Genomic DNA, 12,577 nt, shown 5'->3' on the forward strand with positions numbered 1-12,577 from the left:
TTTGCCCCACACATTCATTCTCTTGCCAAATCGTGCCACTTCTAGTTACATAACATTGCTCGCATTTGGCCCTTCCTCTCCCAGCTCCTCTTCAATCTACGAGGTATGTCTGTTAAATAACGAGACTGATTAAATAACTCACCTATATTTATTGGTATTACAAATTTAATGTTTGTGCCCTTAAATATACTCCCCATTTGCACTAATATATCACTGTATTCTTGTTTTCCACTGGTCGAAGGCATGGAGTAAATCAATTTCTGTCACTTGTTTCAACATATCTGCCATTTTCTTCTTTACAGCATCAACTGACTCAGAATGTGCCCCTTTAAGCACGGATTTAACTTTTGGGAAAAGATAAAAATTGCAAGGTGCTAAATCGGGCGAATATGGAGGATGTTCAAGTGTAGTAATGTGTTTGTCGGTCAAAAACTGCTTCACAGAAAGTGCTGTGTGAGCAGGCTCATTGTCCTGGTGAAGAAAGAAACCATTTTTCCACAGTTGCGGCCGTTTCTTTCTGACTCTCAGCTATTTCAAAACTTCCTTATAATAATGATGATTAACTGTTGTGCCATCTGGAACCCATTTTTCCAAAATTACACCATTGATATAAAAAAACCAATGAGCATTGCTTTGAATTTTGACTTGCTTTGACAAGCTTTTTTCATTCTTGGTGATGACGGTATTTTCCAGTGCATTAACTGTCTTTTGGTTTCAGGATCGTACTGGAAGATCTCATCACAAGTGATTACTTTATGAAACAGGTTTGGATCTGTGTCAAGTTGCTGCAGAATGTCAACACGGATTCAGCTATCATTCGAACACTGAGTCGGCGGCCTTTGCGAACAATCTGACTGATTTTTTCCACATTTTCTTCAGTTCTTGAAGTGCAAGGTCGTCCAGGGAGTTTTATTATCTTCGACATTCTCACGTCCCTTACTAAATCTTTTGTGCCACTCAAACACACGTGCATGAGACAGGCAGTCATTCCCATAGGCCGTAGTAAGCATTTGAAAACATTCTGTTGGTGTTTTGTGCCATTTTACTAAACATTTTAAATTGATACATTTTAAACTTAGTATTTCTTCAGCACTCTACAGAAAACACAACCAAACTACATGGCGACTCACAATCAACTGAACGTCATAGAATGTTGCAGCTTGTCATGCAGGTTCAAGGTTACTATGTTTTCAGTTAATACCTGTTCTGACTGCTTTGTGGAATCACGGTCTCGTTATTTAATAGACATACCTCATATACTTAATGCCGCTGCTAGACTTATTGTCCTTTCTTGCAGCTGCACTTCTGTCTCCTCCTTCTACCAAGCTCCCCTTCTCCTATAGAATCCTTGTCAAGCTCCTCACTGACACATACAAGGCCCTCGCCAACTCCACTGCACCCTACATCTCCACCCTCATTTCTATTGACACTCCATCCCGCCCTCTACGATCGGCCAATGATCGTCGCCTCTCCTCCTTTCTCATTACCTCTTCTCACTCTTGTTTCAAGACTTCTCCTGCGCTGTCCCCCTCCATTGGAACGATCTCCTTCGCTCTATCAGATCATCCCTCAATAGCTTCAAAACGGACATTATCCCTCCCTTTTTCTTAAAAGTCTATCAGTCTTCCGCTTAACTACCGACCTTGTCAGTTATCTCTCCCTCTCATCCTTTCTTCCCCCCTTCCTCTCTCGGTTCATGTGACTCCCTTGTGTGTCCCTTTTTCACCACTTGTGTCTTCGGTATGTCTGCCCCTCCCTTTAGATTGTAAGCTCCTTAAAGCAAGGCCCTCTCTCCTCCTGTATCCACCACTTTTAACTTTGCTCTCCAGCTACTCTGCCCACCTCCATTTTGGGCCTTCTGCCCACTGACTCCTCTCTTGCTTTTCTCTCCACCTTTCAGTGGCTCTTAACCTGCTAGCTGCGCCCACCATCTTGGGCACAGGTTTCTAGCTTGTGCTGAATATCCCTCACCCATTCTTTTAGCTGGCATCACAAAGGATGCCTGAGTTATAGTGTTAATTGTACCAGGATGTTTTACCTTGTACTGTCCTATTGGTTGTTCCTGTGCGGCGCTAGGGACATTTTGTAGCGCCCTATAAATAAAAAAATAACAATAATAATACTGATAACTGATCTCTTCTGAACATGTTAAGTTTGTCAAGTTTATCAGATCTAAGTTGTCGTGTGTGTGTGTACAAATCAATTTTTTTTTAAAAAAAGATTGTTTGTCAATTTAAGATTAAAAAATAAATTGCATTTGTGGTACATATAAAGCCTCTAATAGTGTAGAGGTGTGAAGTAGATTGAGCAAGAGACAAAACTGCATCCAGCCATCATCAACAAAAATGCATCCAGTGTTATATAAACAATCTTGTACATTCTGTAACTTATCAATTCCTTCATCAACTTTCTGAATTGACTAGCTGGCAAACAGCCAGCACCTTGACCTATTTTCCAGCAGTCACCTGGTACATGTCCATCTGTTGTCAATGATCTGGCACATTAACTTCAAGAATTCTTATGCAAGCAGATTCTTTTTTCTATACAATCTGTACATAACACAATGAATGTACCAAACTAGCCAAACAGCTGCTTAACCTATTGTATAGCAGAGTAACATAACATTACTTTCCACTGGACTGAGGTTTATTAGAAGTAAAGTCCAAATAAAGATACATTTTAGCGTGATTAGGAGTGAAGAAGCAGTGACATTTTACACAAAAGTCTCATTGCGCCGAGGTGCAAACCTCCAATCTTTGAGTTCTGCTTTAGCATCACAAATGGCATTCTCCTGCTGAATCTGTAATTTACACTATAGTGTCAATTCATTCTGCCCTGTGCAGTGGTTGGGCTGGGCCTGCCAATTTCAGCCCAGAACACTTAAAGCCAAATTCTGCCAGACACATGTGCAGATTCTTGAGCCAAATGGAATATGAGGTGACTGTTCTACAGAAGAGTATGTACCTGCACATCTCTAGTGATAACTAAGGCAAATGAGCAATGAAAACTGTATGGCACAAATGACTACTTGAAGGAATTTGGTTTAAAAAACAAAGAACTGTAAATGGAACATGTCGTACCTCTCCCACAACACTTCATAATAATGTAGCTTTTCTGACAGCAACACAGCCTACATACTTTTCCTTGGTTGCAAGGAGGAACCATATACTCTGAACATGATTACCTCATCAGTATGAAGGTGCCTACCCAATTTGTGGTTCAAAGGGCTTGGCACATATAACTCCACATCACCACTGGTTCCCCATGTGCTCCGGCATCCAATTCAAATTACTCAACCGCACCTACAAAACTCTCAACGCCACCACCACCTCTTCATACATCTCAAACCTTATATTGAAATACTGTGCCCCCATGCCCACTTAGATCAACTTCTGATCTGCATCTCGCCTCAGATAAACACCTCTCACTCCTACCTACTGAAGTTCACAAACAACTACACACCTATGGAATTCACTACCATGCCCGATAAGACTGCACAAGCCTTCAAATCTTTAAATGCTCTTTGAAAACCTCTCTCTTTAATAGAGTTCACTCTACTTCAAACTATACAACTGACAATGGTACAGCCTCACAGATATCTAATCTCCACTCTCAGCCACTCGCTCCTCTTGTGTCAGCTGTGCCCCTTTCTTATTAAGTTGCAAGCTCTTTCATCAGCAGGGTCCTCTCAACCCTTTCTTTTCATGGATGCATTTTGTCTACCGTGTATGTCTCTGTTCTAGGTAGACAACAGCAATTGTTACTTTTTCATTAGCATTACCTAAGGCATTTAATATTACGCTACAATTGAAAAAGGCATGCTAAACTGTCACGAGCCGCGGCGGTACTCACAGCCGCCGTGGCTCGCTTCTGGCTCACCCTGGCGTCCCGGTCGTCAAGGTGACGTTGTTTCCTCTTTCTGCCCGGCCGTCGCCAAGGCAACGGCCGGACGCCTCTTCAGTAGCGCTGCGTCCCGGCAGTGCTAGAAGCCGGGCGCATGCACGCAATAGACAGCCTGTGGGCTGATTGAATGAAGGGGGCTGAACTACAGGACATTAGCCTGCAACTGTGTGTATTTCAGGGACAAGCCCTGATTGGTCCTGCTCTGTACCAGCAATTACTCTGCAGGTGTGTATACAAGTTAGGTCTATGATAGGTCTATGCCTGTATTTAAGGCAATGAGGTCTGCTGCCTCATTGCCGGTTATAGCTTCTGTTGCCAGTCTGCTGACCTGCTTTGTGCCTGGTTCCTGCCTGTTGGACTTTCTGCTGATTACCCGTGTATGACCCTTTGCCTGGATTTGGACTTTGCTTGTGTATCTCGTGACCCTGACCTCTGGCCTGTTTACCGATCTTCCTATCTGCTCGTGACCCTTGACCTCGGCTTGTTAATTGGAATTGCTATCTGCTGCCGGCCCTTGAACTCTGCTTGGACTTCACTCCGTTTGCCTGGGTCCTCCCCAGCCGGTGCACACTTCACGACCCTCTGTCAGTCTGCAGCCCAGTCTGTCCCCACCATTAGGGGCTCCAGTGAACACCTGATTGGCAGAGTAGACTCCATGTTGTGTTGTGCCAGCTGGAGGGGTTCCTATCATTATAACCGGCCTAAACACGTACCGGAAACAAGGTTGAAATGGATGGAAGCGGAACTACACCGTCTCCGGCGCAAGCCCTAGCAGGCCATGTTGAGTCCCTGTACCAAATGATCCAGGGATTGTCTGAGCGTTTGTCCGTTCAGGAAGAAGTTGCAAAAACCTCACAATCCACTCCAGGTTCCACTTGTGAACCTAAAATGAATTTGCCGGATCGGTTCTCCGGAATTAGATCCCTGTTCCGTAATTTCAGGGAGAGTTGCAAGCTCTATTTTCGGTTGAGACCCCGCTCCTCCGGTTCAGAGCAGCAAAGAGTCGGGATTATCATTTCCCTCATACAAGGTGACCCCCAGTTCTTTGCCTTTTCCTTGCCGCAGACCAGTCCTGCCATGCAGTCAGTAGACGCCTTCTTCGAGGCATTAGGTCTACTATATGATGACCCGGATCGAATGGCCTCCGCTGAGGCTCATCTACGGGCCTTGCAACAAGCTCGGCAGTCGGCAGAGGAATACTGCGCTGAATTCCGTAGATGGTCACCTGACAGTGGATGGAATGACCCTGCCTTACGCAGTCAGTTTCGCCGAGGCCTGTCGGAACAGATTAAAGATTCTTTGGTGCAATACCCGACTCCTACCTCATTGGAGGATCTGATGCACCTCGCCATTAAAATCGACAGGAGAATTAAGGAGCGAAAGTCTGAGAAGGAGGCATCTTCTCTTCCATCTGCCTTGATTCCTGTTACCACGGATGGTGAGGAGCCTATGCAATTAGGAGCGTATCGTCTCTCCCCTGAGGAAAGAGACAGGAGACGATTACAAGGCCTATGTCTCTATTGTGGCACTAAGGGCCACTTCTCCCGTTCCTGCCCTAAAAAGCCGGGAAAAGAGCATGCCTAGGGAATGAGGGGAAAGTTCACCTAGGTCTACAAATTGTTTCCCCAAAAAATGCTGTATTTATCCCTGCACAGCTCACGTTCAGTGCTGGTTCTGTGGACCTGTCGGCCTTCATTGACAGTGGAGCTGCGGGCAACTTCCTTGACATCGAGTTTGCCCGCTCTGCCGGAATTCCGATGGTAGAACTCAAATCTGCCATTACTGTATGTGGCTTAGATGGGAGTCCATTCCCTGGCGGCAAGATTACCTGGGAGACCCTCCTACTACAGTTGAACATTGGAGCTCTCCATTCACAGTCCATAATCTTCTTCCTTATTGAATGTCCGTCATTTCCTTTGATCCTGGGCCACCCTTGGCTTTCCCGTCATAACCCTGTCATGGATTGGGTAAAAGGAGAAATTGTCCAGTGGAGCTCTTATTGTACACAGTCTTGCTTGACACTGCCTCTGCGTGTGATTCAGTCTATTCCGGAGCAGCTTCCCCCACAATATCATGACTTCTGGGATGTGTTCTCCAAAAAGGCTGCTGATACTTTACCACCGCACCGTGACTTCAACTGTGCCATCAAGCTTATTCCTGGTTCTAAGTTACCCAAGGGACGCTTGTACTCCCTCTCTGGTCCAGAGACCAAATCCATGCAAGAATATATTGATGAAAACCTGGAGAAAGGCTTCATCAGGCCATCCAAATCTCCAGTAGGAGCAGGATGCTTCTTTGTATCCAAAAAAGACAGAGGACTAAGACCCTGTATTGACTACCGAGGGCTAAATCTCATTACAGTCAAGAACACTTATCCCCTTCCTCTCATCTCCGTACTATTTGATCAACTAAGGGGTGCAACAATCTTTACAAAAATCGATCTTCGTGGTGCATATAACCTCATACGTATTAGAGCAGGTGATGAGTGGAAGACGGCGTTCAATACGCTTTCTGGCCACTAAGAATATCTGGTCATGCTGTTTGGTCTTAGTAACGCGCCTGCAGTATTCCAAGACCTGATTAATGAGGTGCTACGTGAGTTCCTTGGACATTTCGTTGTTGTCTACTTGGACGACATCCTCATATATTCGGAGTCATTATCAGTACACCAGGGTCATGTCAGACAAGTCCTACAAAAATTGCGAGAACACCATCTCTATGCTAAATTTGAAAAATGTGAATTTGAGGTTCAGAAAGTGTCCTTTCTAGGTTATATAATCTCCTCGGAAGGATTCTCCATGAACCCAACCAAGGTCCAAGCTTTCCTGGATTGGGTACAACCGACTAACCTCAAGGCGGTCCAGAGATTCCTGGGATTCGCCAACTATTATAGAAGATTTATTTGTGGCTTTGCTGATATTGTGGCTCCTATTGTCAACTTGACGCGCAAAGGAAGCGATCCAGCTAACTGGTCACCCCAGGCAATAACTGCATTTGAAACCCTGAAGAAAGCCTTTGTGTCTGCTCAGGTCCTTAGACATCCAGATCCTAAGGTACCGTTTATTCTTGAAGTTGATGCCTCTGACGTCGGTGCTGGTGCCATCTTGTCACAGAAAGCTTTCCATACTCACCGCTTACATCCATGTGCCTACTTTTCCCGTCATTTCTCTTCAGCGGAAACCAACTATGATGTGGGAAACCAAGAGCTGTTGGCAATCAAGTGGGCCTTTGAGGAATGGCGACATTGGTTAGAAGGCGCTGCACACCAGATCTCTGTTATAACGGATCATAAGAATCTGCAGTATATACAGTCGGCCAAACGACTAAACCCCCGGCAGGCTCGTTGGTCGCTGTTTTTCACCCGTTTTAACTTTGTAATCACCTACTGTCCAGGTTCTAAAAATGTCCGGGCAGGCGCCCTGTCCAGAAGCTTCCTGGCACACCATGCTCCAGTTACTAGTCCGGAGCCTATTGTTCCCTTGTCTATGATCCATGCTGGGTTAACCCAAGACCTGAGTTGTGCCCTACAAAGGTTTCAAAGATTAGCTCCTGACAATACTCCAGTAGGATGCTTGTTTGTCCCAGTTCATCTAAGGAAAGCGGTCATTGCTGAAGCACATGATAATCAGACTGCTGGACATCCTGGAGTTTTCAAAACATTGGAAATCCTTTCCCGCACTGTATGGTGGCCATCTTTGTCTGCTGACGTCAAGAGTCACCTCCTTTCTTGTGAGGTTTGTGCCAGGAACAAAATTCCCAAGACTCGCCCGGTAGGTCAGTTGGTTCCATTGGCCACTCCTGCAAAACCTTGGACACATTTGTCCATGGACTTTATTGTTGATTTGCCACCCTCTGCGGGACACAATACCATTTGGGTCGTGGTAGACCGCTTCAGCAAAATGGCACATTTCATTCCACTAACCAGGCTTCCTACCGCTCGAGATCTGGCCATTCTCTTCATCCAACATATTTTCCGTCTCCATGGACTTCCTTCTGATATCGTTTCTGATCGTGGTTCACAATTCATTGCACAACTCTGGAAATCCTCCTGTACCCTGCTCGGAATCAAGATCCGTTTGTCATCCGTATACCACCCTCAGTTAAATGGGCAAACTGAAAGGGTTAACCAGTCCTTAGAGCAATTTTTACGATGCTACATGTCTGACTTCCATGATAACTGGTCCTCCTTGTTATCCTGGGCAGAATTTGCTTGTAATAATTCATGTCACTCATCTACCAAAACCTCTCCGTTTTTATGCAATTATGGTTTTCACCCCAGATCTAACTCCTTGTACTCACTCAAGTCCGCTGGTATCCAGGAGATCCGCTCCACTACCAGGGATCTCAGGAGTTATCTGGAGAAAAGTGCAGTCATCATTGAGACAAGCCTCATTTGTTGCAAAATAATTTTCGGACCTTAACCGTACCACCTGCTCCCTCAAGGTGGGCCAGAAAGTGTGGCTGTCTACAAAAAATATTAGGCTCAGACAGCCTTGCAAGAAGTTGGGCCCTAAGTTCATCGGTCCGTTTCTTATCATCAAGCAGGTTAATTATGTCGCATTTAGGTTAAAAATTCCGGGGTCGTTGAGAATCCCCAACACATTTCATTGTTCTCTATTGAAGCCGGTACTATATCCTAGTCAAACCCAGTCTTCAAGGTTGCCTGGGAGAAATTCAAACAAACCACAAAGATACGTTGTTCAGAAATCATTGATTCTAAAAAAGTGCAAGGTCAGGTGCACTTCCTAGTGCAGTGGAGGAATCGCGGGTTAGAAGAGCGGTCTTGGATTCTGTGGAGACAACTCCATGCCCCTAAACAGCTGAAGGAGTTCTTCAGGAAATTTCCAAGAAAACCTGGGTGTCGGGGTTCCTTGACCCCTCCTCAAGTGGGGGGGGTTACAGTCACGAGCCGCGGCGGCTGTGAGTACCGTGTGGCTCCCCCTGGCGTCCCGGGCGTGCAAGCTCTTTCATCAGCAGGGTCCTCTCAATCCTTTCTTTTCATGGATGCATTTTGTCTACCGTGTATGTCTCTGTTCTAGGTAGACAACAGCAATTGTTACTTTTTCATTAGCATTACATTATTAAGGCATTTAATAATACGCTACAATTGAAAAAGGTATGCTAAACTGTCACGAGCCGCGGCGGTACTCACAGCCGCCGCGGCTCGCTTCTAGCTCACCCTGGCGTCCTGGCCGTCACCTTGACGACCGGGACGTCATTTCCTCTTCCTGCCCGGCCGTCGCCAAGGCAACGGCCGGACGCCTCTTCAGTAGCGCTGCATCCCGGCAGTGCTAGAAGCCGGGCGCATGCGCGCAATAGACAGCCTGTGGGCTGATTGAATGAAGGGGGCTGAACTACAGGACATTAGCCTGCAACTGTGTGTATTTCAGGGACAAGCCCTGATTGGTCCTGCTCTGTACCAGCAATTACTCTGCAGGTGTGTATACAAGTTCTGATAGGTCTATGCCTGTATTTAAGGCAATGAGGTCTGCTGCCTCATTGCCGGTTATAGCTTCTGTTGCTAGTCTGCTGACCTGCTTTGTGCCTGGTTCCTGCCTGTTGGACTTTCTGCTAATTACCCGTGTATGACCCTTTGCCTGGATTTGGACTTTGCTTGTGTATCTCGTGACCCTGACCTCTGGCCTGTTTACCGATCTTCCTGTCTGCTCGTGACCCTTGACCTTGGCTTGTTAATTGGAATTGCTATCTGCTGCCGGCCCTTGACCTCTGCTTGGACTTCACTCCGTTTGCCTGGGTTCTCCCCAGCCGGTACACACTTCACGACCCTCTGTCAGTCTGCAGCCCAGTCTGTCCCCACCATCAGGGGCTCCAGTGAACACCTGATTGGCAGAGTAGACTCCATGTTGTGTTGTGCCGGCTGGAGGGGTTCCTAACATAAACATGGGTATGGTCGACAGGCTAGACAGTTTATTAAATCAAGTGAAGAAAATTAAATTGCCAAAATAGTAACTCAATAAATTCACTACTCCAAATTGAGCCATTATTGTGGGCTTCATACATGGGATCCCCACTACCAAATCATGTTTATCCAAACATTACATAGAAGTGGTGAGTGAAATATTCAGGAACAGAAAAGTCAACCAAACCCTGCAGACAGGGAAGTCAATTCAAATACCTGCCACAAGTTAGGGGACAACAGTAATTATTTGTGTGCATTGGCTACCTAGCTCCTGAGATACATCTAAAACATGCATTACAGCTAAACCCCTAACCAATGACCCAGTTATACAGCCTTTAGTTTCCTGTTGGAGCTACATGGTGGAACACTGTGCCTATCAGACTGACAGTTACTTACATAAGGACTGCATTCCAATTACAGCAACTTGAATGACTCCAGTGTGCACAAAAAGCAGCAATACCATCTACTAAAAAGGTAGGAACACCAAACCTCAGCCACAGGAATTGCAACATGCTGCTGTTTTCCCAGGGCTCTTCCAGTTCTGTAATATAGAACTAGCAAATCAATTACGTTAACCACCTTTAAATGCCAACAGAAGGGGCCTGTGAGCAGGAGGACCGATTCAGAAGCCATAATCAAGAGACTGTAGTTTGTGACTATTCCTCTCATATGCTCCCCTGGTTTTTCGGCTTGGTCTATAAGAGCAACAGAGGAACCCCCAAGGCTGCGGCTAGGTTCACCTTCATAAAATCCAGCCAGAACTCAGGAAGGGCCAGAAGCTACTGCCCATTGACATACTCATGATGCAACCATAGTCAAACATGACATCAATAATCTATGGCCACATATTTTAACATTAAACGTTTTGCACAGATACAGTATATTCAGTCTTTAAGTGAATACAAACTGGCTATAGTGTAATGGAAAAATCAATGGCCAGAATACATGTCTAAATCTATTGAATTAGTCTGCGAGGATGTTTTATTCTTGTGGCCCTTTAACACAAAGGTCCAAATACACACAATTATGAGGATGTACATATGGGGGAAACATACCAGTAACTTGATATCATAGATGGCAAGCACTGACAAAAACAAATGACTGCAGTTTTAAAGAATAACATAACAAACAATCAGCAAGTTCAGTGTGTTCGACTTGTACTTACCACAAATGCTGCCTCTTGGGATTGTGAGGACAAAAATACATGCCACAAGGAAACAGAACTTCATCCTACAAAGAAAGAATATATCTTATCAAATAGATGAAAAAAATTAGATTTTTTTATTATGAACACTGTTCTTGGATATTTTGCTTTTTTCAATTCCATTTAATATTTCATAGTTTTCTATCACTTTACACTATACAAGTAAGAAGTATGCCTTCAAGTACAGGGACTGTTACATTCAAGACATGTCAGGCATTCATTAAATCTATGTCCACCAGGATCTAAACCAGGGGTGTCTAACCTTTTAGCTTCCCTGGGCCACATAGGAAGACGACGAGTTGGTTTGGGCCGCACATAAAATACACTAACACTAACGATAGCTGATTATCGAAAAAACCATAGAAAACAGTTAACATATTAAACTTACTTGGAAATTAAGTTAGTAAGAGTTAGGAAACCTGTTGCAGAATCATGATTAACGCAGTAGTCCCATTACCAGCTACAATTTAACTTACCTGCATCTGGGCCCTTAGTGGGGTTCGGGGAAAAACTTTTTTTTCCTCTCTTTCTGCACCCATGAATCATTTTTTTTATTGGCCAGTTTGAAATGGTCACCGATATAGGTAGCATCAGGAGGACTAATAGAAATCTACAGAGATTTAAAGATAGGGTGGTGGGAAAAATGGCTCATGGAGCAGCCTCCGAAGAGGGTAACAGCGGGTGATATTTTCACCCTACTCAGCACTGCACATTTAAAATGGTTTAAAATATTAAAAATACAATTATCTCTTAATATTTATATTAGATACATACAGAGAACACAGCTAGTTCATAATTGCATGGTGCAGAAAGTCCAAATTCAGAGTAACAACAATAAGATACTGGATAATCTTTCACTGCTGCTGATAGTTTGCGTGGGTCACTCCTCTGTGCTGCGCTACGCAATGGAGGTCGGGTGTGATGACGTCACCCCCGACATTCACTGCGAGCGCCACACGGAAGAGGAGACCAGGGAGGGAGCCGGAGCGCCAGCTGACGTGATCGCAAGGTAAGTATTTTCTTTTTTTTTTTTTTTTCAGCGCTGCCCCCTTACCACAACCAAAACTCCTGCTGGGCCACATTTACAGGCAAGCTGGGCCGCGGGTTGGACAACCATGATCTAAAGCTTTCTACAATACTCTGTGATCGATCATTTGATTGATACTGTGTATCAAGCCATGAAGGTGGATATTGCTATTAGTACATCAGTGAAACCGCGTCATGGAATATGTCAAATCAGACATAATTGTGAGCTGCACCTGTCTGATCACCACAAATTTACTTCCGCCAATTTGTCAGGTGTTTAGGTGCCCCTTTGTACTGTGCACAAATTAGAGACATGTTTGCAACATAATCTTTACATTAATCTATGGCCTCATCAATTAGTCTGATTATGAAGGCTGATTTATTGGACTAATCACTTTATTAATCGTGAATTAATTTGAAGCCTATAATGTGTGTGTGTGTGCATATATATATATATATATATATATATATATATATATATATATATATATATATATATATATATATATATACATACACACATA

At 44.5% G+C, this 12,577-nt stretch overlaps 1 protein-coding gene across 4 annotated transcripts in view; it reads right to left on the reverse strand.

Moving 5' to 3' along the window:
• The window catches only part of IL1RAP (interleukin 1 receptor accessory protein), a 183,134-nt gene that overhangs the window by 75,664 nt on the left and 94,893 nt on the right, over positions 1-12,577 (reverse strand). For all 4 annotated transcript variants that reach the window (XM_075202297.1, XM_075202295.1, XM_075202294.1 and 1 more), the window contains one exon: positions 10,989-11,053. In XM_075202297.1, the coding sequence (XP_075058398.1) occupies positions 10,989-11,053 (65 nt within the window). The remainder of the gene's footprint in view (positions 1-10,988; positions 11,054-12,577) is intronic.

The sequence above is a fragment of the Mixophyes fleayi genome, chromosome 3 (genome assembly GCF_038048845.1).
Source record: "Mixophyes fleayi isolate aMixFle1 chromosome 3, aMixFle1.hap1, whole genome shotgun sequence".
NCBI classification, from domain to species: Eukaryota; Metazoa; Chordata; class Amphibia; order Anura; family Limnodynastidae; genus Mixophyes; species Mixophyes fleayi.